Here is a 27,864-nt window from a genome sequence, read left to right as displayed (position 1 = left end):
GCACTTCTTCATCATGAGATCACTGAAAAAATTTTTTTCTCGTAATATTAAATTCTCCCCCATCCTGTGTATTTTTGAGCCATAAAGCATAAATAATTTATTTTGGCGTGATATATGAAATGGGTTTGATGTAACCTTCTCTTCAGATGGTGACCCTCTTGTCTCAGTAATATTTATTGATTAATCCACACATATTTATGTTTGGAAGTCATCCATGTAGCCCTGGAAACAGACAGGCTAGGAGTATATTATAGGGTGAGAAAAGAGGGCCTAGGCCTGAGTCTTGAAAGAATCCCAATATATCAACTTATGTTTGGGGAGGATGAGCCAACAAGGGAAACTGGGAAGGAGCACCTGGAGAGATAGGAAGCCAGGATCCCAGGGATTCAGGACGCAAGTATCTCAAGTGAAAATGAGATGCTCAGCAAGAGGAAGACTTGGACCTGTTCACCAGCTGGATGGATCTAGCAAAGGCTAGACTCGAGTGGGTTCAGAAGGGTGTAGAAGGTGGGAGAAGGCAAATGGTGACAGTCATTTCAAGTTTATCTGTAAAGGACGGGAGAGCAAGGATACCTCTAGAGAAAGGTTTTTAAAGGTCAGAGAAATGTTTGCAGGCTTAAATGCTGATATGAAGAATCTAGTGAAGAGAGAGAGCTGGAAGCAGTAAGTGAAGAGGACATCAGCAGCGAAAGTTCTTAAGAAGACGACACGAAATCTCAATCTGCCTAAAGTAGGAGAGACCGCTTGTATGTTGCAGCAGGAAGTCAGGAAGCAAGGATGGAGACAGAATGTCTTTGTTCACCTCTTCTTGTCTTTAAAGTAGCGCTAGGTTAGGAACTAATGATAGAGGTAGGATGGTGCGTGCCTGTTAGATCAAGCAGAGGTCAAAGATCATGTCAGTGGGGAGCTGGTAAAGGTAAAGATGGGGTGACTGTATTATAGATCCAGAGGATCATCTCCATCTGTTCCTAAATTAGGACCTTTGGCTTAGCTGCTGTACCTGGGGCCGCGGCCAAGGGTCAGACTTCTCACAGCCCATCGCTTTTCTTCCCTATCCCACCTACCAATTGGGCTGTTTGCCACCCACGCTAAACACAGCTCCAGCACTGGCCTCATTCCTGTTGCCTTAGTGGCGCAGAGGGCCTCTCATCCATTGACGCCAGTACACTGTCCTCTCAGGCGCCAGTTTGTTCTGATCCCTGTTGGAACTCTCCTACAAGCAACCTTTGAGTGTATGGCTTGGAGGGCAAGGAAACTCTGTAGGGACTGGATCCTGTTGCTGTTGACTGACTTCTCAGGAGCATCCAGTGCCCTGTAATTCCAGCGGGGAAGCTCCTTTCACTTGAGGCTTTACGCTGGAAACTGTTGGTGCAGCTCGGAGGCCGAGGAGGCAGCCCTGCACTGGCTTTCTGTTGCTCTGCTTTCTCCTCTCTGCTCTGGTCCTGAGCATCTTCTCTTTGGCAGGTGGACACAAACTTGCCAGATTCCAGGGACTCCTGGATGGGGGACGTGCGAGGCCGCTCTGCAGTGAGGAACAGTCACTTGAATCTGGCCGGGTCTGCCTGGAAAAGCTTAGCCTACAGTGAGTATGGGAACCTTGGGGGCTAAGGTCTGCTAGAGCCTAGGGAGTCACTGTCCCTCAGGAGGCCGTTGCTGTCCCAAGGCCCCGATGCTCATGCCGTCTCAGAGCCTCCACCTTATTCACTGCAGGCCGCAGAGCCTCCCTGGGCAGTTGCTGCTGTTCTCCGTCCAGCTTGTCCAGCCTGGGGACCTCTTCCTCCTCCTCCTACCGGGATTTGGCCAAGCACATCGTGGACATCTCTATGGCTGATGTGAGGTTTCCTGTAGCTGATTGCTGGGTGGGGAGGAAGAAAGAGGGAAAGAGCAGGGCAGATGCAGGCTTCTTCAGCGGCTCTCCATCTTTACAAAAGGGAAATTCAGTAAACGCTGGCCCGAGGGACTACCCAGCCCACTAATCTGGGTGCGGTCACTGTGTCCCCAGGTAATGGCTGCTTGCTCAGATAACCTGAACAACCTCTTCAGCCACCGTGCAGCAGCCGGCTGGAAGTAAGTCCCTTTGCAGTGTCCTGTCCCTGTGGCCCTGTTTGCCTTCTCTCCTCCTTTCCCTTCTCCACTGTGGCTTCCTTGAGTCCCTCACCCTGAGCTCATCCTCTGTGACCCCAGACCCCAGTTTTCGCCCCAACTCCTCTCCCCCGCCCTTGGTGTCTCCCCCAGCCATCAGGGTGAGGAGCAGGAGGTGCAGCTGTACAACAAGGTGTTCTCTTCCACTCGACATGGCTTCCTGGGGGCGGGCGTGGTGTCCCAGCCGCTGTCTCATGTGTGGGCAGCTGTGAGTGACCCCACCCTGTGGCCCCTGTACCACCAACCCATCCAGACAGCGAGGCTGCATCAGCGGGTGACCAACAGCATCAATCTAGGTGAGTGCAGGGGACAGAGGCAGCAGGGTCAGAGGCAGCTCTCTCGGGAGGCCAGGCACTCAGGCTGGGCCCAGTGGGGTGTTGGGTCGTGGAATGATGGGGTATTGCGGGACGGAACTAGGTCTGTCCATGCACCTCCTGACTCTCCCATCCCTGCCCCTCCAGTGTACTTGGTGTGCAATACCGCCCTGTGTGCACTGAAGCAGCCACGGGATTTCTGTTGTGTCTGCGTGGAAGCCAAAGAGGTGCCTGCCTTGCTGGTGGTAAAGATATGGAGGGAGGAACCTGGGCCGGTGTGTTATGAGATGCAGTCTTTGTGCATCAGGTCCTCCAGGAGGAGGGCAAGTTGGGTTTGGGGGCAGGGGTGCTTAAAGGCTGGCTGGGTGCTGCCTTCCATGGTCCTGACTGCACAGGAGCCTGGCCCTGTTTGAGCCACATCACGTGGGCGGAACTCACACTACTTTGTTTCCAGGGGCCACTGTCTATCATGGCAGCTCAGTCTGTGTATGATGTATCCATGCCGAGACCCAGCAGGGAGATGGTGCGGGGGGAGATCCTGCCCAGCGCCTGGATCCTGCAGCCCCTCACTGTGGAAGGGAAGGAGGTCACCAGAGTCATCTACCTGGCCCAGGTGATCTGCCCTGTGCGGCTGACCCTAGCCCCACGGGAGTTTTCTGTTTAGCTGTTCAACATCCTTCAGTAACCAGGACTTGTGACCTGAGAGCTGGAGACTCGGGGGTTTCGTGGGTCACAAATCAGTGAGGAATCAGAGTGGAAGAAATGAGACAGAATTGATCACCCTTCTCTAAAGCTGCTATTACCAGAGCCTGGCGGCCTACATTCTCCGGCTGTTCCCACGGTCCGCAGGACATACATGAGTCCTTGTGAGGCAAAGCAGCAGCCTCAGTTCCGACTTGACCTTTGTCGTTGGGAAGTGAGGCCTCTGCCTAGACCTGAACAGCAGAGCTCAGGGCTGTAGGCAGTTCGGCTCAGAGCTTCTGCCATCACAGCAGCCCGGGGTGACTACTTACGGCTGAAGTGTGCCCCGGCTGTGCTCTCGGCTCTGTTTCCACCTTTAACTCTTCCCTCTCTGCTTTATTTCAGGTAGAACTCGGTGCTCCAGGATTTCCCCCTCAGCTCCTAAGCTCCTTCATCAAACAGCAGCCGCTGGTTATAGCCAGACTGGCTTCCTTCCTTGGTAGTTAGCATCTCCCCATCAAGATGGCGCTTCAGGATGCCCCAGAGATGCTGGGGCAGCTCTCGTTGCTCTCTGTATCTCGACGCAGGAAGAGCCGAGGCTCCCTGCTTGTGCTGACTGGGCAGCCAGCCCTCAGCCCCGAGTTGCCCACGAAGGCCGGTCAGTACTCTTGGTCACACACGGCTGGCACCTCTGCAGAGCAAGGGGATCTGAGCTCCTGGCCCTGGCCATCCAGACTGAATGAAGCTCCCGTCATGTTTTGGATTGCTCCCCTTCCTTTCCCATCTCTGGGACCCTGTGGCAGACAGGCCACTCGCTCACAGCCAGCGGGGCTGGGAGACTGCGGTGCTGACACGGTGCTTCCTTAGTTCAGCACAGCCCTTGGGTTAGGAGGGAAGCAAGCAGCCGTCGGCCGAGACTCTGCTCAGAATCTGTCTCCAGCGTTCAGCTCCACGGCGGGACAAGTGCTAGGAAATACCAAAACAGAAAAATGGTTTAAAAAAACAGCTGCACAAACCAGAACACTGATTTAGAATTGTTTCTCCTTCTTGAATTTTTACAAGACACTTTATTAATTTTTGCTTTGCTCCCTTCTTCCTTTCTCTCTCAGGAGAAGACATTTGTTGGGGTCTTTGCTCCAGTCAGGAGCACTGAGTAGTGCTCTGCGGCAGAGCTGTCACCCAGAGCTCGGTGGAGTGGGAGGACCACCATAGAAGCTCTTGGGATGGAGCTGGGGTCAGGGCAAGGGCCTAGCTCTTTGAGGGGACTGGGGGTGGGGGGTTGTCTCTCACTTGTCTTTCAGTGAGGGAAAGTTGTCTTTTGAAGACAGGAAGGAAGACGATGGACCTCCTAGAGGAGGTAAGTGACTTGTTAGGAGGAAGCTCAGTTCCATTCCTTACCTCACTCAGAGCCTTGGTCCCAGCCTTCAGCAGTCTCTCAAGCATTCCACGTGATGCTGTCGCCCCTCCTAGTCTAGGATGGGCTGGAGAATGGGTTCAGTTTTCTTGTACCTTAGCCTGGCTGAACCCGAGCGCTGAATATTCTCTGTGGTTACCTGTAAGTGGTAGGGATGGGCGAGATTCTCAGTTTCAGTTCTGGGCACCAGAAGAGGGAGACCACACGGGGATTGACAAGATGTGGTAAAAAGGTAAATTACTGTACAGTAGAGATTTATTTTTCTAAAAGTGTTTGCAGGATTTTCTTCTCTTACCTCAGATTAAGTTATTTATATATTATTGAAGGTTTTTTTTAATTGCTTTTAAACTTATTTTTCTTGTTACAATTTTTTGTGACACTTGATCTATTTAACACCCTATTTATGTACTCCCATCTTTTTTTCATATAAATCTCTTACTAAGACCACTGACTGGAAAGGTCAGAACATTTGCAAAGTAAAAGTCCGACATGTACTTTTATTCAGTGAAGACTGGGATAGCTTGAGTGTGTCATTTGAGCTCAGAATTCAGTCTGGAGATTATGATGGCAGCAACTGCTCATGGCCCCATTTCGAGTATAGTTTACGCATATGTACTGAGGGTTTCCCATGAGCTGGGCGCTGCTTTGCACATAAATGGCAACCAGGTTAGTTGCCAACTGTGGCAGCCTATGGCCCTAATACGAACTTGAGGGAGGATTCCAGAACAGTCATCACTACACCCAGTGGTGACCACAGTCCCCTGGGAGGAAGCTCAACAGATGTGCACCTCTAGGACTTCTGAGGCAGAGCCAGCAACGGGAACCTGAACACGTGAGTAGCCCGGAGGTGACCGTACCCCCTACCTAGAGAAGCCCCACAGCGGGCATGTGAGTCAGCAAAGCTAGAGAACATTAACTGAGGCTGATCTTACAGCAAAACGCAGAGGCGTTAAGGATAATCCAGGGACCTGGCTCCAAACGACCATGATGAAGTCAGACTTTGGTTTAGACAGGTGGTTCTCAAGAGATCATTGTGGTCAGAATCACCTGAAGGACTTGTTACGCCCCAGGGTTTCTGACTCAGTAGGCCAGGAGAGGGGCCCACATATTTGTATTTCTAGGAAGACCCAGGTGATCATAAGTTTGCTTGGAAACCACACTTTGAAAACCACTATTTTAGACAATTAGCAGAGAGCAGGCATATGGAAAGGAACCTAAATACTAAGTTCATTGGCTGCCTGTCTGTAATTCCTGTTATGTTACTGCTGGCCTAAAGGAGGCCTTTAAGGTCCACACAGGCCAGCAGTTTTCTGAGTTGGGCCCGTGCTGAGTTTAACTGAATGGCCTTTAACCCAGCATCCCTGCGGCTTCAGGCTTTCCTGCCCCCTTGCCTGCCTGTCCCACCTCACATGGAGCTGGGTGTCTCAAGTAACTACCGACTTCTTACCTCCGGGCTCAGCTTCCCAGGGCAGTGCTTTCGTTCCACCACACCTGATGGGTGCAGAAAGATAGAACATTTCTTAGAACTGTTTTGGTTCCCAGGCATTCAGAACTTCCAGAACTTGCTGTAGTATAAATTGGACTTAAAGGACAAGAATTAAGGCCTTTGAAAATGAAGAGATGAAGAAAAAGGTTCAGATGCAAACTTATTAACAGAGTGATTAACTAGGAAGAGCTGAGGGGTAGGGAGTGTCACAGCCTGACTGGGCAGAAATGGTTAGAGTGGTGTGAGACCTCCCCACCCCCATTTTAACTTTCTGTGCTGATGGGACCTACTGTGAGTAAAGGCTCCCCACCAGATTTAATGAAGTCAGACAGCAAACCCCTCTAGGCCCAGAGCATCTTACCTACTACCCTTCGGTTGGAGAATTCTGACAGCTGGGAACTGTTCCTCTAAGAAATACACACGTTTGCACAGATTTTGCAAGCCACTTCAAGAGGGTTCACTGAGTACCCTCTCCTTCCCCTGAAAGAGCCTGAATCTCTTTGCACACACTGCCAAAGTAGAAAAACCATGAATTTTTCAGGAGTGAATTTGATGCACATTATCAAGGTAGTGCTTTCTTAGCCAAAATCAGTGTATCATTTGTAGACATGCTTTTCTGAGCCAACTCAGACACCCTCAGCCACAATAAAACAGGCATCACAAAAGCTGCCCCCATTTAGTTCAGTGGGCAGTATCTGGTGAGTAGAAACTCGGCACAATATCCTAAACCTTTAAAGGGAGTTGCACACAGAAGTCAATACTGCTGGCAGTGAGTTAACACAGGCCTCTGGCTCTCTGGCCTGCAGGGCCTCACGTGATGGAACGTTAGGCACAGCTAAGTGGCCAGGCCACTGGGACAGCTCTGCCCGGTCAACACCCACCTCCAAGCCTACCTGAGACTGCAGCCTTCTGTAGGGAAGAGAGTAAGGTGAAAATAACTAGACATGAAGCCCTCGGTAAAGAAAACAGTTTATTTTAAAAAGCGCTAACGTTCTGCCCGTGCTTGGCCCCTGGATGGAGCTAGGGTCAGAGTTACTATGTGCACGGGGCTGAAGGCAGGCGGGGTGCAGGGAAAAGGCAACTTCCTGTCGGGCGAGCCCCGCCTCATCTGTTGCACATTTTTAAGGAGATGACAGTCCAGCTCCTGGTGGTTAAAAAAAAAAAAAAAATGTAGTCTCCCAAGATTCATGTTTTAACTTTACTCACAAGTTGAGCAGAAGTCATTTGCCTCTGTCATGATTTCCCAAACCACAGAGCTCTTAAGAGATGTTGGGATAGCAGCAGGTGGGGCTCGAATCCTGTGTCGAATCCCCACACGTCATTTCACTTAGTATCCAAGTAATAAATGCCAACTCTTCTGTTCCAGGACTGGAGTCTCTAGGCTTTTCCACCACAATCCTGAATCAGGTGACCCCTTGTCCTTCCTCTACGACTTGGGATGGTGAGCTTCCAGCCGGTGGCATGCCAGGCAACCACCCGCTTCCTTCATACGTGAGCAGGAAGCCTCAAGACAGACTTAGCTACTCCCACACCAGCAGGAGTCGGCAGTGGGCACTTGTGGTGACTCTGGGGCCTCCTGAGGCACGGTCAGGCTGGGTTCCAGCGTTCTGGTGAGATGCCCAAGGGAGGGCCACCTCCTGGCCCTAGCTCTGGGCCAGCACAGTCCCCCGGTTTGGCTGCACCAGCTCACAAGCTCTTAGCTGTGGTTCTGGCACATGGGGCTCAGCTAGAAACAGTCTGAACAGTGTTGCTAATTCTTCAGAGAAATCCTGGAATAAGCAGAAAGAGGAAAGAAAAGGCAGACACATAATTCTGAATGGTTCATCCTTTCTACCAAAAGTCAATCCCAAATATTGAGCCCTAGCTAACCAGTGAGTAGACAACCTAGTTATTTTTTTTCCCAACTGCCTTCTACATTGAAATGGACTTGAAGCCTTGTCCCATCTGTACTCCAGGATGCTCAAGTTCCGGCGGGGAGCGTGCACTCTAATGGGAGGCTCAGAACCACCTGGTGAGTACTTAATATGTGTATTATTTCATCTTGAAAAATCCTAGGAGGTATAAATTACTCCCATTTTATGGCTGAAGAAACTAAATGTGAAGGAGGCCCCCCAGAGCAGTCACTCCATTTCAGGGTTGGCCTCAGGACAGTCACAAAATCCACTGAGCTTTGGGAAGATCTTAAGAAAGCCAGGCCCCATCACTTGCCTCCTTTCATGATAAAAGGGACATATGACACCTATTCTCTCCCCAGTTAGGAGGAGACAAGGACTCCTTACCCCTGGCCACTGGGCCTCATGAAGGCTGCCCAGGCAGGCCTCTATCTCCATCCGTCCCATGAGACCTTTCTCTACCAGCTCCCGGAGCAAGAACAGCAGCAGGTCCCACTGCAACACACACAGAGGAGGAGGTCAGGGTGGTGAGGACTGCACAGCAACCCTGGTACAAAGGACAGAGCTGCTGAGGAGGGAGGAGGAGCTGAGCAGAAGTCATTTGCATCTGTCATGATTTCCCAAACCACAGAGCTCTAAGAGGTGCTGGGGTAGCTGCCTGAGGGAGTCCATCTTAGCACCAAAGAAAAAATGAGCTCAGCCCCAGAAAAGGGGGACTAAACCAGCTAATACATTTGGGGTGAGGGTGATGGGTGTGAAACATGACTGCAGAGGCTTCTAAGAAGCCTGCCTGCTCCCCATCCACCCACCTCTCTGGCTCACCTCCCTTGGCCGAGTGTCTGCCAGAAGCCCCACGTTCCTTGGGCTCAGCAGCAGCTGCAGTGGAACGGGCACCTGAAAGTCATCCTTCCACAGGGAAAGCAGCAGGAGCAGGAGCCTTCGAGCCTGCCCTCTCTCCAGCCGGTGCTGTGCCGGGGGCCCTAGGACAGGAATCTGATCTGCAACTGTGGGAAGAGAGGAAAGCCAAGCTTTAAGATATGGAGGCGGCGTCACATGGCCAGCCCCTGGGAGGAAGAGCAGAAGAAAGCTCCATTTTCTCTCTTGCTTGTACCCAACCCTGAGAACTGGGGGATCTGGCAACAAAGTGATGTGATAAAAAGGAGCCATACCAAGCAGGGATGCTAACTCCACAGAGCACTTTGCCAGATGCTGCTCAGCAGGTGGGCACAGGAACTGTGGGGGAAAAGCAGGGAGACCCTGGACATTAGCACCATCCTTAGAGCAGCAGCCCGAGCCAGGGCAGCTCTAGTTCTCGGGCACTGGACAAGATACATGAGAGCATCCTGCCATTGTCTCACCTGGCGGCACCGCAGCGTCTGGCCCAGCTGTCCTAGGAGCTGCTCCAGATGCTCTGGGGAAACTCCCTCATCAGGGTCCCGGGGCCCCACGGCCAGGGAGAGCACATCCTGGAGAGAGAGAGGGGTAGAGGCAGAGTAAGGCTTCATGCCAGGCTTGGGGTGCGGATCAGCCAGTGGAGAGAAGCAGAAGGATAAGGAAGACAGGGCCCTGGGGTGTAGAGACTGAGCCCTAAGACTTGGGGCTCGGGCAAGACAGCACAATTGGGAGAAGTAATTAAGCGGCTAATAGGGCAAAAAGATGGAGCAGGTAAGCCGAGGGACAATGTGCTGCCAGAGAGCTCCAGAGATGTCACTCATCTTGGGATAAAGTCACACCTAGTCAACTCCCAGAGAGCATCTTATTCTGAACGTTCTTCAGGGGACTTAGGGGAACTGTCCCACTACGTACGTTGTAACATTTCTGTCCCTTATGATTCTGTTCATCTTTTCAGGAGAATTGAGACTTCAGTACAGAAATCCTCTGCATACTAAAAACCAGTAGCTGATGGCATCTCCTCTTTATATCCTCTCTAATTTTAGTCATTCCTTCTTAGTTCCTAGTCCAGATCTTTACTCCTATACTACTGCCCCGGACCTGGGCCAAACAGTAACTAGGTCTCTGCCCCAACCATTCAGCTCTGCTCCTGGAGCACGAAGGCAGCCCCAGACAATTTGTACTTGAAATGAGTATGGCTGTGTTCCAATAAAACTTTATTTACAAAAACAAGTCGCAGGCTGGATTTGGCCCATGGGTTGTTTGCTGACTCCTGCTCTAGACAGTCAGTTTATTCTTACTGGCTGTAAGTCAAAAGCATCACCCCCTACATAGAACTTTTCTGAAATCCTACCCCAATATTGGAACAACTGCCCCTTAGAGACTTCCCTACTGCACTGGACAGCCATTCCCCACCCCACTCCTGTCATCTGTGTAACATATACTCAGTCAAGTTTTCTTAGCTACCCGTTTTCTTTTCACCTTCTTGGGTGAGTCAAGTACCAAAAGCCGAGAAGAGCAATTATGAAAACCATTCAGCTCAGTTCTGCCCTACCTAATCCCATTCGATAACGAATAAAACGGGAACTAGCTGGACAACACAGGAAGCTGCTACACAAATACTGGAGCCGAGGGAGAAAGGGAGGCCAGGAAGAGAGCAGGGAGAGGGAAGAGGGGAGCCGAAGGGAGTAGGGAGCTGTGTACTTTTATCTCGGAGATGAGGTGGGAGGGGAGGGGAGCATGGTGCTCACAGGCACGGGAGCAGCCCCTCCGCTCCCCCCGGGCAGCCGGCTCAGGACCCTGGGCTCGAAGCGTGCGACTCACGGCCGCTTTCACCTCCCTCCTGATCAGCGCTGCGAGTCAGAGGGGGACAGAAAAGGGGTCACCAGAGAAGCCCTGCACAGGCTCGCCATGCCAGCCCACACCCTTCCTGACTGGCTCTGAACCCTGTCTCCCCCAGGTGTCCCCCAACTTTCTGCCAGTTCACTCCTGACAAACTTGGTCAGCCACACCCCTTTCCTGGATCTTACCTGTGATGTTGGCTGACAACCAAGCACAGGCTTTCTCTGTTGCAAGCCCCACAGCAATGTTCTCTGCGCTGCTCAGAACCTGTGGCACAGAAGAACTGCCAGAGTCAGCGGCAAGTTAGGGACAGTGATGAATGCCCAAGTCCAGGACAGATCCATCTGCCACCGGCAGCCTCCTGTGCATGCTTTTTTCTGTCTCACATGCACACACAGCCCTGCAGTGCTCCTTTCCCAGCCCGCTAACCCCAGGACTCCTTCCCACGTACAGCTGCCGGGGTCTCCTCGGGAAGCAATGCCCGCACAGCACCAGGGCTCTTCCTTTGGCAGAACCTGAAAGGAGACAAACAGAAGTCAGTGATGGCTAGATATTTCAGCCTGGCTCACAGAAGGAAATGCCCTGGCTGCACCAATCACTTGAGGTGGGAGGGCTCTGCCTCAGAGGAAAGCACTGTCCACCCTCCGGCCCCACCCCCAGGTGCTGGGAGAATGGGACACCCAACCAGATAGGCTTCCAATTCAATTTTGGACTTTGGTACCCAAAACCTCTAAAAACAAAGATAAAAACTTACAAAGCAGGCAAAAAAAGAATGAAGAAAAGCAGGGTGAGGAGAGGACATAGAATAAAGGATGAATGTGAAAGAGGAAAAAAGGACAGAAGTAAAAGCTAAGCAGAGAGTGGAGATGAGAGGGTCCAAACAGACTGGTGTCTTACTCCCGCCCCTGGGTCAGTGCCTGGGCCCCGTGGGGGCACAGCTGGGAACACAAGATCTCCAACAGCTGGGCTGGATCTCCCCCTTCCTGTCCCTGTGTCACCAGCTGTTCTTGAAGAAGTGACTCTGCCTGGCGCACCAGATCTGCCACCAGCGTGGCCCTGCAGCAGGAACAGCAAGGTTTGAAGGCAGTTGGAAGGGTTGAATTGGAAAGGGGCTGCAAATTCAAGGAAACCTGGTCAGAACTAACTTCAAAGAATGCTAGCGATTTGAGCCTCCCCCATCCCACCTGGCCCTTATCCTCCCCACCATCCCCCAGCTGACTTTCCTCAGTTTGGCAACAAGGTGTTAAGAGTTAAAAGGGAAAAAATGGTAAGGAAATGAGTCTGGGACCCTCAACACCTCCATTCCCAACCCCCTCAACCCATGCTCACTTGATATGTTTGACACAGTTAGAGCCAATTCTCTCCGCCACAAACTCCACAGTCCTGCGCAGGGAGGGTGGCTGGTTGTGGAAAAAGGCTTGAGCCAGCTGTGCCTGCGGGGAGGAGGGAGCAGAGCAGAGCAGTGAAGGGCTCCCTTTCCCCTCCCCACTGGGAGGCCCCTGCCTCCAGCCCTGCCCCTTACCTGCAGCCCCTGGGTGGTCCGTGGAGGCCGGGCTCCCAGGCCGGTGGTGGTGGTGGGAGTGATTTTCCTCACAAAGCCCCCACTCCGCCCACTGCTGCCTGACACCCATGAAGCGAGCAGTTTGCGGAGCTCTCCTGCGTCAGGGAAGCCCAAGTGCTTAGTTCTAGAACAACCCACCCTCCCAAGCATCTTGGACTTTAAGCATTTGTGGAATAGAGAGAATGAGGCACCCAGAGAGTGCCTAAGAACAGAACAACACATTACGGTGCTAGGCCTACAGGGTGCCTTTTGGGAACTCATGAAGGGACAGGCCAGGACTGAGGGTCCTCTTGGCGGGGAGACCAGTGTCCTCACCAATATAGGGGCAGCAGGTGTAGAGCAGGTGCTGGTCCACCACAGGCATGCTGTCCTGGGGAAAGAACAGGCCAGTGCTGGGAAGGCTTCCCTTCCTTCCCAGTGTGCCAGAAATGGGGCAGTCACGTAAGAATTACATGGGACTTCTATTTTGGCTTGTCTCCCACTGGGCAGCCTGTCTCTTTTACTCTTTACCATGACTCTGGCTGGACCCCAACACTTACCAAGCCATGCTCTGAAGCTACTGTATCCACCTCAAAGGCATCCAACTGACCCTCTTCCAGAAAGAACAGGTCCTCAGGGACTGTGGGAATCTGGCAAGAGATTAGGGCAGGGCAAGCTGATTCATCACACCTCCTACCTCATGGTTCTAGGCCTCAGACACCAGGTTCAAGCAAGCTTCCTCTGAAACTATGGCAATCCCTGTACCTCCTACTCTTCATCCTTTGGCCTGACCCTTGTTCAGACTCAGGCATTCTCCCTCTCCCCCTCCCCGCCACAGTAGTCACCTTCCCTCCCCAACCTGGACTCTCCATCTGCCCACCTGGAAAAGCCAGCCCAGGACAGCAAGCAGCAGCAGCTTGTTCAGGAAACACATCTCCCCTTCACTTTCCTTTGACAAGACCAAGCTCCTAAAAAGTAAATAAGGGTGTAAACAGAGTTTATGCAAAGAAAGAAATGGAATGGAGTAAAAGAAAGCTATCAGTGGGAAAGTGATTCTCAAAAGCAGAACTAAAAGGGACTGTATCATGCAGGCGACCAGGTCCCACTGCCCCTCCTAAACCTGTGCTCCCTCTCAGCTGGGCCACAGTAGGAACAGAAAAGGGCCAAAGTACAAATGAGTGTCCCCTGACTTTCCTTGTGGACCAAGGCCTGGCCTCTCCCCTGAGGGTCGGTTACATGGTACCACACGGGGAGCACAAGCTGCTCGATCCTCTTCTAAATGGCCACCTCGGGAAAGGGTATAGCTCAGTGGTAGAGCATGTGCTTAGCATGCACGAGGTCCTGGGTTCAATCCCCAGTCCCTCCAATAAAAATAAACAAACAATTAAATCTAACCCACCCCACAAATAAATAAATAAATAAAAATAAACAGCCGCCTCAGCAACGGTCCGCCCGCACCCTTTCCACACTCACCGATGCAGGTGCAGCAGGAGGGTGAAGATGCTGCGGTAGTAGTCCAGCATGGGGACAATGTGGTCAGCGAGGGAAAGGAACTCCACTAGCCAGGGCACCGTGAGCACGGCTCGACGGGCCCGCAGCCCCTGCTGCAGCAGAGCCCGCACATCCAGGACCGGGGGCACCTGGCAGAGCCAGGTCAGTCAGTGGGCGGGTCCTGGGGGCTAGGGAAAGCCTTCTAACTCCATTGCCTTGCAGCTCCTCCCAGCTCCCTCCTTACCAGAGCCCCCATTCACCTGGCTCCTCAGGGCCAGAATAGAGTCCTGGAGCTCACGTGTCGGCAGTGGTTCAGGCCCCCGGTACGGCAGGAAAGCCACAAAGCCCAGGAATTTAGCCAGAAGCCTCAAGCTGAGCAGCACCATAGCAAACTGCCTCCGTTCACCCTGCAGGGCATCAGGGAAGTAAAAGGTCTGAAGCATAAGGATTCTAGAACACAGCCAAATCTGTTACAGATTTCTTTTTGAAAATAACCTTTCCCTCCTAGGGAACCCCATCACCTCCCTGGTCCTGCTTTCTCACCTGCCAGTCCACGTCTGACTCCCCATCTTCATCACTAGGCTCAGGCTGAGGCAGGGCCAGGCCGTTGAGCTCCCGGATCTTCAAACTCAGACTATCCATGAGATGCTGATTAAACTGGAAGCTATGAAGGGGAGGGGGAAAAAGGCACTGGATGAGGTGTAGGAAAAACCACAGTATAGAAGAGGTGCTCCAGACAGAAAAGCCCAGCAAGTTAGACAGGGGAGGCCAACGAGCAATGAGGTTACCTATGTGGGTGAAAAAAGCAGGAGGGAAATGGAGGCAGGAAGTGTGAGCTAGGAGGAGCCCAGACATCACCCAGTCCCACCCTGACATATTCCAGGCAAAGGAGAGAAAACTGTCTGCCCTTCTGGGAACATAGACCCCTTGTGACCTCTGTCCCCACTCTCTGCAAGACACAGGGAACCTTTACCTGCTGGCACTCAAGATGAAGTCCCTGAAGAAGCCCTGACAGCCTGGGAAGGTTGGGGGTGGGCAGGGCCCCCCACTGCTCTGAGGGGCCACAAGCCGTTCCTGTAGGCGCCGCAACCGCCCCAGCTTGTCAGCTCCAAGCATATTTAACACACCTGGAGCCTCACCCAAGACAGTGCCCCCAGCACCACCAGGACTCTGACACATCTAGGGCAGGGGGAAGAGGAGGCAAATCAAAAAACCAGTAAGTTTCTCTGGAAAGGGGGACTGAAAAGAATAAGGAGAAAGCAATGAACAATTAGGAGATGCCAACCCTGTATCACGTGCCATAGATACGATTTTTCAAGGTCAGGATTATATTGTTTTTACAGGTGAAGAAACTGAAACTGCAAGATTCAACATTTGTCTAGGGTCATGAGAGCTGAGATCTGACACCAGGCCAGAGTCCTAAGCCCATGCTCTTTCTACCATGGCACAAATCAAGGGCACGGAAGTAGTGACAGACTGAAGGAAGGCCAGAGGAGCTGGGTGCGTGGGGAGGCTGGGGAGGCAGAGGTGCAGGGCACGTGAGAGAGTGCGAGCTCCTCTCTGGCTGCCTGAGTTTCCACCACCACCCGAAGAGCAGAACTCTTGTTCAATCTCCAGCCACGGACCTACCTGCCTGCCTGCCCACCCTTTCCCCAAGTACCAGCCATTACTTAGTTGCCCATAATACATACTGTCACTGTAGATTAATCTCCTGCTGGGGCTATTACCTGGAGAAGTTGTTTTTGGAAAAGTCGAACAAAATGGCTGTGGCTGCCGGCTGCAGAGAGGTGACCCATCATGGTTCTGAGGAATAAGAAGCAGGGATGGAGTGTGAGGGAAGGAGAAAGGGAGGAGAAAGATCTGAGAGAACAAACCAATCCTTGGGCCTTTCAGCCCTTTACCAAGGACTTGAGCAGATCTCTGCCAGAGCTGGCTGGCATAGTGATACAGGAAAAAGTAAGGGACAAGATCCCTCAAGGCTAGAGATACACTTAACCCAACATGAAATAATACCACCCCTCTCGTCTTCAGTCTACACTGAGCACCAATGAGCTTCACAACCAACATGGAAGGTAGATCATGGGACAAGAAGACATTCTTTCTGCATCCTAGTTATCTAGCTTTGTATGCAAAGTTATCAGTATTGCCAAACTAGACGATGAAGAAAATGGAGGTCAAAAAGGATCTAACCAGTGACTTGGGCCAAAACTCAAGCAACCTGGAATAAAAGCATTCCACTTTTCCAAGCACTTGCAATCACAGAGCAAGTATGAGTCATTTCTGAGTGGAAGGAGCTGGAGAGACAAATCCCTTTTGAGTACAGGGAGAGCTAGCAGTAACTGGGGAGATTAAAGAGGACAGACGATAACAGCTTTGGGCTGGAAGGAATGGGGGAAAAGCCTTCTTCCAATCAGCTACCCAAGCACCACTAAGCTGCTCACCGTTGGAAGCAAGACAGACAAGGTGACCGGTGTACAAGCACGTACCTGATCCTGCTGCCCAAGCCCTTCTCAAAATCCCAGCCAGGCTCCTCATGGCGATCTTCCCACTCTCGAAGCACCTCATAAAACACATCCCTGACACACACATAAGAATGTCTGATCAACTGAAGCACAGCTGACCTAACTCATTCCCAGGAGCACCTTCCCTAGCTCAGAAGAACCGAGGACAAGACTATCCACAGCCCCACTCCTATCCTCTCCAAGGTTCTCTGCATGATGATAATGCTCCAGTCCAAGTAGCAGTACACCACATGCTACACACACTTCTGTGGGCAGCTGAAGTTCACCTGGCACTCTCGTCTGAGAACCATGTGACTAGAGTCACACACCTGTGAGGAAGGTGCTAGGGTGAGGTTCAAATCCATGGGCATGAAATAGAATGAGGCTAAGTCGTCTTTAAGATGATTGGCAGGAAGGGCCTGATGGTGCTAAACTACCACCTGTTAGCGCCAAACTTCTAGCTTCTATGAAAATAACACAGGCTGCTTATCCCAGAGAAAATGCTGCTTCATCCCCTCCCCCAAAGCTTCCTTTTCTTATCACCTCTGTTTCTTAAAAGTATGAAAAGCTCGATCACTGGAGAAGTTGGCACGGTTGTCAGTTTCTGGCTGAAAGGAGACAGCTTGAGCAGAAGGTGGCATCTCCAGGGAGACCTGAAATACAGCAATGACATTAGGGACTGAAGCCACAGAGCTCACGTTCAGAAAACTTCACCCCCATATTCTTGCCCAGAGTTAACCCACATGACACTAGACCAGTGTGAGGGGGTTGCCTGAATGATGAGACTGGGAAGGGTTAGGTCCAGGCCAGGAGACATCTAAGATGGGGTCACTACCTTCGCAACACTGCCCTCATAGGCAGCTCGGAGGCGTCCTTGCAGAGCTGGTGAGAAGCACAGTAGCCGCTCATTCTCAGCCAACAGCTTCAAGGTCCCTTTGTCCAGGTGGGAAAGCACACTACAGGGACAAGAGCACACATGACTAAGAATGGAACAGACTGCAAACAGGAGGCTGGCACCTGCACACCACACAGAGCATTATCTGGGGCATGGTGCAGGTGTGTGATGAAAAGTCATGGGCCAAGGATTAAAGAAGAGGAAGGCAAAGGGGCACGACATGAGACCTTATGGAGCAGGGAACGAGAGCAGGACAGAAACGTAAGTCATAAACCCAAAGATCAGCTACCAAGACCACTGGGGGGAATTTGATTCTTTTAGGAGCTAAATTTATAGCTTTGACACAAAATTCAAGGTTACATACACGGAGAAGTCTAGGGTCACTGCACTCGTGCTAGCACAAGTATGCAGAGATCCAAGGGACAATGGAAATAAGACTCAAATGCCACAGCTGGGGAAACTCACTGAAACTGATGCTCCAAAACCTGCACTGCAAAGAAGACACAATCATGGACACTCTGGAACAGCGGGCTTTCCAGGGAACCTAGAGGGACACTACCAAGCTGTCAGTTAAGAAGTATTCCATTTCCAGATCCCATTTCTCAAAAAGAGGTTTATTGACCGACCTACGGCTCCTGGACTTGATTCAAGGTCACTGTCTTTGGCAGCCACCATCCTCCGGGCAGTAAGGAGCTGAAGGACGAAGAAAAGCTCCAGAAAGAGGTTTGGTACCAGGTTCTCTGGATTAAAAAAAAGAAACTCCAGGGTACTGAACACCGTTTGGAACCAAGGCTCAGTTCTATATACCTTATCAATTCTTTTACTCTATAGTTCTACAAGTATCTCCATTCCAGGCCCTTTGGTCTCGCTCACCTGCAATGCATGAAGAGTAGACAAGGGCTACCAGCTCCAGGCGCTGGCGGGAAGACACTCTGGCAGGGTCAGCAGGTTCAGCTGTGAGGTTTCCTGTTCGGCTGGGGTGAGGATACCCTGATTCTAGGGCGGGGCAGACAGGAGTAGGTGACTGCCGCAGCTGCTTGGAGCTATGGGGAAAGAAAAATGTCATGAGCAGTCAGCCTGGTTTCCCCTCATGTTCCACATGTTTCCACAGTCATGTTCAGGTTCCTCCAGGGAGACATCCACAGCCCAGGAAACAGACCAGGGTTCCCAGGGAACAAATCAATCACAGGGAAAGCCCTGCAAATCCCCCACAGAGGAAGCTGACATCCCAGGGAGCGGCAAGGCCATACCGCTCCTTCCTGAGCATCTCCCGCTCCTCTTGCAGACTTCTGCACCCTGGGGGAAGGCCATGGCCCCAAGGGCTAGTGTCCAGGACTGCGGGTTGGGAACTGGGGACACAGTTGATTGGGGGTGAGGTGAAGCAGGTCTTGGGCTTGGAGAGTGACCGCTCTTCGCTCACCGGAGTTGGGTTGATCCTGCGTGAAGGCTTGGTCCTGCTGAGAGTAGCCACAGGTTTTTCTCAAATTCCTATCTTCAATTATCTCCCCCTCCACCACCACCACCACAACAGCTGGGCTTCCGCGCAAAACGTTCCTCATTACTGTAGCTACCTCACCCCCAACCTTCTAGCTATTACCACTCTTACTGCAGAGCACCCAGTCTTAACTTATTAACTCCCCTAGCAGAGCCTTCGTGCCACCCATCTCCTGGTTGAGAGCTGATTCTTACCCTGCAGAGCCGGGGGGAACCGAGCCTACGGGAGGGAACTCCTCCAGGTTGCTGAGGTTCGGCGGATCAGAGCGCACGAGGATGGGGCTGCTGGGGCTGCCAGAGCTCCTGGGCCTCCGGCCCCCAGCCCAGGGCGGGGTCTCCCCACTGACTCCCTCCTCCAAGCCCCCGGGGCCGCGGCCTCCTCGCTCACGGGCCGGCCCCAGGCCCCGCCTCCTGCCCCCACGGCGGGCCGAAGGGGCCTCGGCGGCGGCAGCGCTCGAAGGCTCGGTCGGAGGGAAGAGCTGGCTGCGCGCCCCGCGGCCGCCCCGCGGCGGGCCCCCCGGCCTCCCTGGCAAGGCTGCCGAGGAGCCCGGGGCCTTGGCGGGGGTTGGGGGGCCCTGCGGGAGGACGCGGCTGCTCTGCTCCCTCAGGAAGTTCAGCAGGAATGGCACGAATTCCTTCCGCAGTGGCCGAAGTGAGCTCAACGCGGCCGCCTCCCCGGGGTCATCCTGAGAGAGAAGTGGCGAGGGGCGAGAGGGTCAGCTGCCAGCCCCGGGCCGCGAGCAGCCGGGGCCGCAGGGCGCGCTGAGGGGAAGCAGCCCCTAGTTGGAGTGCACTCGGCCCGGGCTGACAGCCAGGCACCCTAGAGAAAGGGGACCGAAGGGCTGGTATCTCCCACGGGAAGCAGATTCGAGTCTGACTGGGGGCGTGTCGGCGCTGTTACCTCCGAACTCTGGGCGCTGCGCGCGATCCACCGCACGGCGGCTGCGACCGACAGCTCCTCTCGCAGCAGCGACTCCAAAACGGCCGCCATCCCGGTCCGGGCGCTCGGAGGCGATTGCGCAGGCGCCGGCGCGCCACGGGCGGCCTGGGAGGGGCGGGGCCGGCGCCGAGGGGCGACCGTTGGGCCGCGGGCCGGAGGGGGCGGGGCCGGGGCGGGGCCTGCGACGCGGCGGCGGGGTTTCCCACGCTGAGCCTCTCAGCTTCGGCCTCGGATCTAGGCCGCGGCTGTGTCCGCAATTCCCAAGAGGCCTGCTGATCCGCCAGGTGCAGCGCACCGCTATCTGCGAGGCTCGGCCCCGGCTGCCCTAGCCCGAGGGCGACCTGCCGGGACTCGGGGACGCGGCGGCGGAGACCGAGGGCCCGAGAGAGCGGCCGGGCGGTAAAGGTGAACAATTCTCCGGAGAAGATGCCTACATCTTCTGCGATAAGCACGTTCTTTTTTTCCCCAAGAGTTTACGTTTTCTAGATTCAACCGTCACCACCCTAAAGAAGTTACGATAAAGTTAGCTTAACTTCATTTTGACCTTGTCTTTCTCAAAGGCTGTTTTCAATACCCTGGTCCATGCGGTAACCACTGGTTTTCCAGCACTCACCTTCAAGTGGTTGATCACTTAAGACTTTATGACGGAATTCTAGCAGGGGAGCTTTTTACAGTTCTCAGCCCACAACCCTTCAAGTGCCCCAGGCCACCCTGCACACAAAATCGCCTAGTTTATATCCCTCACACGTTACAAAGGTTAGTATTTCAGCTACTTTGCAGTTGAGAAGTTAATAGGTATTTACATGATGAGCTTCTGGGAGCTTATTTCTTAATTTCTCTTATTTCAAAAAACATGAGAGTCAGCTCTTTGGATGTTGCTGCTGAGAAATCAAGAAAGGGAAACCAGGCAGAGAAAAACAGATGGCACTAACACTCCAGGCCAAAGGAAACCAGGAAGGGTGAAGCACTGCCCATGTGAATACCTCCTTAGATCTCCTCTGGAGGTTCAAAGGACAGTTACAGGTGGAAAGGAGAGGGTGGTGGGGAGCAGAAATCACTCCAGTGCTACAGGGACGTTTCTTTAAGAGAAGAAAAAAAGTACTTCCAGCAGAGAGAGAATGATGGATTGAAAGGGAGCTTTTAACACTTAAAATATTATTACATGGGGAACCATCTCCTCATATCCCTGAACCCTGTTTTTTGTCTGCAGGGATGCTGAACACCTGGTTTCTATTCAGTCCAGTGCTGCTTTTTCTAGGTCACTTCTGGATGTGGTACTGCATTTATAGTAACACTTTCTACCCCCTGTTGATCTTGTAACCTCTGGTGCATTCAATAGATTTATTAGAAAAATATTTCCCACTTTTGAAATCCAAAGCACCACACAAATGGAACTAGAGTTTGCATGCGGAATGAATATTTTATTACTAGATTATAAAAATAAAATACAAAATAATTTTAAAACAGAACTTAAAACACTGTACAAAGCTTTAATATGATACAAATGGGAAAATTAAATAAATAATTACACTTTTATGTACAGATGTCCTATACAAAAGCACTCCATGTTTCTGCCAATTACTCTATGTCCTTGGTTGCCTGAGCAAAAATGCAGAGGGCCGCGTGGAGGGGAAAGGGACACAATACAATACCTTTGGAGGTATTTCAAAGAGCAGTTTCTCATCACTCTGATTTCATGAAAAGGAGAAGAAAGGGAGAAAACTGGAATTATTAAAGTCTTGTAACTTATTGGTCTTGCTTGACGAGAGAATTCTTGTTTGTGGTTCCATCTGACTTAACAGCTGCCAATAGTTCATAATTTTCAAGATTTGTATCTAATTCAAAACTAGATGTTTCCCAACTCCCTTTTTTTCCCTAAAAGCTGTGCACTCTTAAGTAAATGGCCCAATGAAACCAGCACTGGCTATTTTAGGAGAGGAGTCAGGAGCAGGACCAGGAACTGTGCATGAGAAGCGAGGGAGCTCAAGCCTGGGTCATGGGTTCTTTTCTTTATTCACTTCACCCAATCCAACCTCAGAGCCCCAAGTGGCACAGTGTATATTTCCTTTATCTTCCTATTTTTGTGTTTCTGAATGCTTTTTACGTTAGTGAACTAAATTTACCTAACTGGTGAATAATTTAAAAAGAAAAAAATCCTAATCCTCTCTGGGTTGATCCCTAAAATAAACCACCTTCAAGCTCTGGTAGGTTTGTTCCTTATGGATGCGTTAAGAACACCCAGACAGACTCCAGGTATGGCGGAGTGCTGTGCATGAATTTTTATAGATTTAAACTGTGTATTTTAAGGGGGAAATAAAAAGCAACATATAGTAAGGGCAGTCGATATAAAAATTTGGTTTACCCAGTGTTTTTAACTGGGTGGGGGAACACTTATGTATACAATAGGAAACAATATTAAACTACTGAAGAGAGAAAATTTCCTATCATTAGTGTATAAAATTATGTCATCAGCAAATTCTATAGTCACATGGGCTCAAAGCCTGCCCCAACTGAATCCTGTTCTTTACGTCAAGGAACCCCTAGCCCAGGGTATCTGAGAGATAATGTCAGTATCACCAGTGATATATATATATATATACTGCACCCACACTGTCACTTCCAATTAAAGAGGCATATCCTATTAAAGTTTCACAGGGCCATGAAGAAAAAGGCTTCACTTCCTTTACATTGCCTCCTTAAGACTAAGGATCCAGCAAAATCTAAGGAAATACACAAATCATTACTTAGTAAAGGTTTCTACTTGGCTATTCAGTGTCTTGAGATTGTGTATCACCTCAAGGTGAGTCTGGTCTTGTCACATACTCTAATTTCCTAATCCAAATTTGCTTAAGGGGAGGAATTAAATATCAAGCTTATGATTTAAAAGTCGGAGCAGATAATCCCAACTGACTTAGAAAATGTATTGATGGGTCAAGACTTTAATATCATCATTTCATGTCCAGCCTTGGATTTGAGGTGTGCAGCATCCAAATTCCCTTTTAAATGAACAGGGATCCTTGTCCCACGTTCTAGAGTTACCCAAGGACTATGGGATTCCCCATGTGTCTCCCGCAGTTCTCCCTAGCAATGTTAGCAACAGATTCTGCAGACTCCTGAGTCTACTTGGGTTAAATTTCTCATAATTCCAGAGGGACAGCCAAACTCTTGAGACTATCCAATGATATGTTTCCACACTATTCCCACATCCTTGAGGTTCACACCAGAGTTCTACTGGATGAAGACGGGTAAGAGGGATGTCCTAACAGTCACCTGGGGTTTTCCATGTCCTTTATTCTTCCTTATTGTCTGAGGACTGGAACTGCCTCTTGTTCCCTTCTCTAAGTTAAGGTCTAAATAGGCACCTATGATTCCTGAACTCGGGTTACATATTGACATATGACGGCCACCACAATGAATGATGTGTCTTAACCCTGTAGTACTTTTTGTATTCGAACATAGATAACTATTTTACAAATAAACTGTCGACAGAACCAAACCGAAGAAAGTTAAAACAATACAGTTGTTGTAAATATCTCTCCCTTTTGGCAAAGTCCCAACACATCTATGGTAAATACACATAAACAGAAATGGGCAGACTTTAAGAGTGAATGCAAATAACTTAATTCCAAAACACATGAACATAACAGAAGAAATGGTTCCCTAACATACGCCATGTTTTGATATAAATGTTGTGATATAAAGGAATGAAAAAGTTTTAAAATGTGAAAAATTTTGATCTTCAAGACTAAATCTAGACTTATCTACAAATAAATATATCTTCAAATAGCCAGGGTAAGATGCATTTTTCCCCCCTAAGCCACTAAATTCTGAATGCTGGATCCTGTTTCTCCTATCACCAATTCCTAATGTTAGACTAATATAGTTCCTAGAATAAAGAATCCTCTGCTCTTGAAGGGAAAGCATCTGTTTTTATTCAAAGCTACTGGATACAGAAAAACTAGTTACAGTTTTAACTATCTGTGTCTGGGCTTATAAAACATGCACCAGTGTACACTTTTCCCTTGTTGATTGAAATATAACCATGGAAATATTCACCAAAAAAATCTGTGGCCTAGAAGGAATCTCTGATGATTACTGAAGAACCTCAAGTTCCTATGGTGCCTAAGAGAAAAACAGAAAGAAACACTGCACCCTAGGTCCACTGGGTTAGTAAACAGCTATTTGTTTAGTATTTTAAAGCAAATTATATAAAGTGGATAATGACAACAGTGGGCTTCAATTACCATTTTGCTACTTATTTAGAATTTGATTCACTTGGCAACTTAAAAACACTCTGCAACATGCAACTTAAAAGCAGTAAATGTAACTATGCCACTGTCAGCAAGGCCAGCTTGCATACTGAGTTGAGAATGAAGAGTGCCTAGTTAAGATTTACCATTCAACGATGTTTATAATCTGTGCTTTAAGTGTAAATTTGATATAACCCAATTGTCCTTCTCTGTTCATTGTACATCAAAGTTAAATGCCTTTAAACTGTGCAAAAGACTGCTGTGTGGAATTTGAATATTTCAAACAATCTGTACACCCTGGAGATCTGGCAGCATAATTTTGGAAGAATGTTACCTAAAGGGACTGAGCTGTTGCTAATTCTATCTTCTGTTCCACCTGAGTAATTCCAGAGAACAGACAACGGAGGGTAGGGGCAAGTATGACTAGGTAACTAGCAACTTTGTTGTGATAGGAGAAACTAGGAGGCACTTGATTTTCCAGAGATAATTTTAACTTCTGCCCCATACCACTCAGTATAGTTTAGCCTGACTTTGATGGCCATGTCCCTCATCTTAGGTAAAATAACCAAAACAGTTTAAAATTACTTGGATGGTCTTTGTTTGTCACTGAAATCTGAAGTATGCCATCACTAAAAAAAAAATAAAAAATAAAAAATAACTAACAGCAACAAGAACCCAACTCATTTTTTGTATCATACTCTAAAATAAAACGAAAACAAAAATCCTTGTGCCCAAAGTGCTTTGCTCAGGGCTGTCAACTTCTCTTTTTAGCCCAAGACATCTAAAATCTAACAGCATAAACTATGTTTTTAAAAACCATAGAGTAAATCTCTATATAAGATAGTGTTTTTAAGTGAATCTATTGATACATAAGATATAATTTGTCTTCATTTGAAAGTATCAGAGCAGAAATATCTTTGGTTAACTCTCTTCTCTACATGCAAAATAAAATATTTTTACACAATGAGGCTGTTTCTCTCCAGATCTTCAGTTTGTCTGTGCCATTTAGAAAAGGGGACAACATAGTGGAAAAGCTGGGAAAAAGTGGAAGGAATAAAGAGAGAAAGTATTCAGCTGCCATGTTGCCATCATTGATGGTTTCGACTGCTAGAAGAGAAATGCCAGGAAGAAATAAAATAACACACATACCATAGTTGTAGCCTCATTAGTTTTTCAAATAGTTATGTTACCATGAGCATATTTCTGATTAGAGGGGTCAGGATTTAAAGCTGGCTACTTTTAGCACTAATTAGCTTATAAAACAGAAGAAAGAAGATAATTTCTTAATTGTAGAATACTCCCCCACCCCCCAAAAAAGTGAGGTGAAAAGAAGCAGAGTGATAATTTTTAAGAGACTTAAAAAAAACACCAGTATGTCAGACCCATGATCATCCCAGTTTATCCACTCCAACCATAAGGACAGAATTATGTGATTAACATGACAAATCCTTGAACCAATATTACAAGCATGTCCCAGTAATTCTTCCCCTATTAAAAATTTTTAAAAATGAAAATTAAATAACCTATCTTGGCTTATTAAAGACTGCCAACCCTTGCATTATACACAAGGCAGGCAAGAATCTGAAATGTCACATGCCAAGAACATATTTTCAGAAAATAAAGATATGCAAGTGTACACGAGGCACACAATAAAAAGTAATTTCACCATCTGTGAGCTTGAAATTACAAATGGAGAATGAAAAAGAATGAGTTTATATAAGCATATGTTTCTCTATATATTTATAAATATTTATATAATTTACCATGAAGACATGCAAGTAGTGTTATAGCAACTATTATACAATATAATACAGAAGGATCGGTCTTCCAATATTACAGTTGCTTTAGTTAAACAGCAGATATGTCTATCTATTGCATTCCTCTGTAGTCTTGAAACCGGAGAGAAATTGAGATTCCACATTATGCTACATTTCTTATGGGAGACCATAATATGCCTCGGTAGTGTTTCGAGTTTTGTTTTGTTTTGTTTTGTTTTTAAAAAAAGCTCAACACAGATAAAGAGAACAAGGTAAGTTCAGTGCAGCTTCAGGGCAGCTTTGATGCAGCATTAGAATATGTTCACTTGGTGAGAAAATAGCTTTCTTTTTTTTGTTTTGTTTTGTTTTCCAATTCAACCATATTAGGTTTGGCAGGAAACAAAAGGTCAAAGAGAAAGCACAGGTGTTTGCTAGAAGGCAAATTTCAACAGCAAGCAGACCAATTCACCTGACCTTAATAAGGTCTTTATAACACAAAAACTACAGAGTATAAAAAAGCCCATTTAAAAAGTCTAGTATAATTTAACTTTGCCTGATTCCTGCTAGCAGAAGAGTGATATCAGAACAAATGTAGCCTTCCTTACAGCTTTGTAAATTAAGATTACATTGAAATCAGGTCAAGAAGCCCAAATATTCAAACTAAAGCACAGAAGAAGCAGATAATAAAACATTAAAAGATAAATATTGAGCCTAAATTTATTTCCTCAGATACTCATTCCTTATTGGCTAAGTGTATGAAATACAAAGTTTGAGAATTTTAAGCCTCAACATTCCTAATTTGTTTCTATTTTTCTTTCTAAGGCTCTAAAAGCATAAAGTCACATTCCACAGCAACGTACTTCCCTGGTATTGTCTTGGAGGTTGACATTTGAAATAGTTGGTACCTAAAAAACTTAAGGAAGCAAGGTCTACTCTGGTCAGTTTTTCAGTCCACAAGGAAGAAAGTAACAGGAAAGAAGAGGGTTCTCCTATTTTGAAGGATATAACCCCCACTCTGTCCCTCTTCTTAAAGCACTAACGCCGGCAAAGCAGCCTTGTTTAGACTCTTCCTTCCTTTACCTAAGTTTCATCAGTTATTCCTCACAATAAAAATACACTGAGTTAAGAACTGTTGCTCCAAACAGAAATATTAGGGGATTAAAAAAAGTAACTGGATTTGAAATTCTCAGCATGTGCTGCTAAAAGCACATTAGAATGTATTGTTAAAATAAGAGCAGAGAGACTGGATCAGGTGAGAAACACTAACTTTAAAAAATAAGAACTTCAGGAAGGGAACTAGGAATGAGGCAAAGTAAAGGTGTGAACTCTCAACACACCAGATAAACACACAAGCCAAATGCATATGCGCACTGGCTTCCTAGCAACAGACACTAACGTTGGAGCAATTCTGACTCTCCAAGGTCAGAAAGTCTTGAATGAGAATATTAAAATGAGGAGTTTCACTTCTGCTATATAATCTTTGAGTAGGGCCTTTTTAAAAGTAGGCTAAACCCCTTGAAATTCCATTCCTCTTCCTACCTTCAACATTTTTGTTTCAAAGGCAGCTAAGAAATGAGAGTTCATTTAATCAGCTTCTGCCCCTTGGATTTTGCTGGATTGCCCATTCCTATGCAAAGGCATTGACTGATTCCTGATCTGCTTGCTGCCCGCCTTAGATAATTCCTTATCATGTATTTATATCTTCTTATAAATAATTTATCATGTTACTTTCTTCTGCAAGAGAAGATCAACACTGATTTTTAAAATAAACAGTACAGAGACACACATGCATCAAGTTTAGGAGGAAGATCTCACACCTTTCACAAGGATGCAGCCCGGCTCTTATCTGCTGAGTTTACTGGCTGACTTACTCTTCCCTGGGGGAGATTTAGTGCTGGCCGAGTGGTGGTGGAGGCTGCCGGATCCTTTCAGGCTGTTCTTGCTGGGTTTGCAATGCTCCTGTTGGCAGGACCTCCTGGAGGAGGAAGATCCTGAGTGGCTGGGAGGTGACTTGCTTCTCCCCAGATGCGGGGATGAACTCCTCTGGTCATGGTGGGGCCGTCCAGCCCTGGATGGTGAGGAACTGGATGTGCGAGGCAAGGAAGAGCTTCGAGGAGAGGAACTGGGACTCCTGCGAGGGACAACTGGACTCTTGGGTGGTGTTTTTGGATTGTGAGGGGATCCTGGACTCTTGCACTGAGTAGTGCTCCGGGGTTTCTGAGATCCATTTTGAAGAATCTGGGCCAGGCGGGAGAAAAGGTCTGAGTCGGAATTGCTACTCCCTAGGACTTTATATCTGCGGAGCCTTAAAAGAACAGAGAAGAATTATTTTCA

The 27,864-nt window shown here is 48.8% G+C and overlaps 3 protein-coding genes across 18 annotated transcripts in view; 1 reads left to right on the top strand and 2 right to left on the bottom strand.

Moving 5' to 3' along the window:
* Positions 1 to 10,053, top strand: part of STARD9 (StAR related lipid transfer domain containing 9) — a 114,117-nt gene extending 104,064 nt beyond the window's left edge. For all 7 annotated transcript variants that reach the window (XM_032481393.1, XM_032481395.1, XM_032481398.1 and 4 more), the window contains 9 exons: positions 1,465 to 1,582; positions 1,711 to 1,832; positions 2,003 to 2,067; positions 2,236 to 2,438; positions 2,604 to 2,683; positions 2,911 to 3,069; positions 3,543 to 8,048; positions 8,845 to 9,149; positions 9,779 to 10,053. In XM_032481393.1, the coding sequence (XP_032337284.1) occupies positions 1,465 to 1,582; positions 1,711 to 1,832; positions 2,003 to 2,067; positions 2,236 to 2,438; positions 2,604 to 2,683; positions 2,911 to 3,069; positions 3,543 to 3,644 (849 nt within the window). In that variant the 3' untranslated portion in view covers positions 3,645 to 8,048; positions 8,845 to 9,149; positions 9,779 to 10,053. The remainder of the gene's footprint in view (positions 1 to 1,464; positions 1,583 to 1,710; positions 1,833 to 2,002; positions 2,068 to 2,235; positions 2,439 to 2,603; positions 2,684 to 2,910; positions 3,070 to 3,542; positions 8,049 to 8,844; positions 9,150 to 9,778) is intronic.
* Positions 6,995 to 19,620, bottom strand: CDAN1 (codanin 1). 9 transcript variants are annotated; one of them, XM_032481402.1, is made up of 28 exons: positions 19,485 to 19,620; positions 18,779 to 19,269; positions 18,340 to 18,546; positions 17,963 to 18,132; positions 17,716 to 17,829; positions 17,555 to 17,633; positions 17,030 to 17,150; positions 16,738 to 16,847; positions 16,180 to 16,269; positions 15,421 to 15,496; positions 14,667 to 14,872; positions 14,237 to 14,357; positions 13,954 to 14,100; positions 13,676 to 13,842; positions 13,083 to 13,170; positions 12,763 to 12,852; positions 12,539 to 12,593; positions 12,185 to 12,318; positions 11,992 to 12,095; positions 11,560 to 11,718; positions 11,114 to 11,177; positions 10,851 to 10,929; positions 10,525 to 10,673; positions 9,288 to 9,395; positions 9,099 to 9,162; positions 8,752 to 8,933; positions 8,317 to 8,424; positions 6,995 to 7,806 (listed from the first exon to the last, which is right to left on the bottom strand). In XM_032481402.1, the coding sequence occupies exons 1-28, from the start codon at positions 19,572 to 19,574 to the stop codon at positions 7,681 to 7,683; spliced, it is 3,699 nt and encodes a 1,232-aa protein (XP_032337293.1). In that variant the 5' UTR covers positions 19,575 to 19,620; the 3' UTR covers positions 6,995 to 7,680. The 9 variants fall into 9 exon arrangements, 7 of the variants coding, with proteins under 7 accessions (XP_032337293.1, XP_032337294.1, XP_032337290.1 ...); XM_032481403.1 differs by having other exon boundaries at positions 18,340 to 18,543; XM_032481399.1 differs by having other exon boundaries at positions 8,752 to 9,162.
* A 5,328-nt stretch (positions 19,621 to 24,948) lies between these two features.
* TTBK2 (tau tubulin kinase 2) overlaps positions 24,949 to 27,864 on the bottom strand; it is a 117,209-nt gene continuing 114,293 nt past the window's right edge. For both annotated transcript variants that reach the window (XM_032481407.1, XM_032481408.1), the window contains one exon: positions 24,949 to 27,835. In XM_032481407.1, coding sequence (XP_032337298.1) covers positions 27,373 to 27,835 — 463 coding nt within the window. In that variant the 3' untranslated portion in view covers positions 24,949 to 27,372. The remainder of the gene's footprint in view (positions 27,836 to 27,864) is intronic.

The sequence above is a fragment of the Camelus ferus genome, chromosome 6 (assembly GCF_009834535.1).
Source record: "Camelus ferus isolate YT-003-E chromosome 6, BCGSAC_Cfer_1.0, whole genome shotgun sequence".
Taxonomy (NCBI): domain Eukaryota; kingdom Metazoa; phylum Chordata; class Mammalia; order Artiodactyla; family Camelidae; genus Camelus; species Camelus ferus.
The sequence above is the reverse complement of the archived record's forward strand: the minus strand, read 5'-3'. Positions and strand labels throughout refer to the sequence as shown.

What these genes read in the sequence shown, in the direction of transcription:
- CDAN1 (XM_032481399.1), bottom strand. Translation starts at nt 19,574, where the DNA reads ATGGCGGCCGTTTTGGAGTCGCTGCTGCGAGAGGAGCTGTCGGTCGCA. An exon ending in GTTCCCCCCGGCTCTGCAGG is followed by an intron (nt 18,547 to 18,778) that starts GTAAGAATCAGC and finishes GGCTACTCTCAG; the next exon opens with CAGGACCAAGCCTTCACGCA. An exon ending in ACCTCATCTCCGAGATAAAA is followed by an intron (nt 9,396 to 10,524) that starts GTACACAGCTCC and finishes CTCTCTCTCCAG; the next exon opens with GATGTGCTCTCCCTGGCCGT.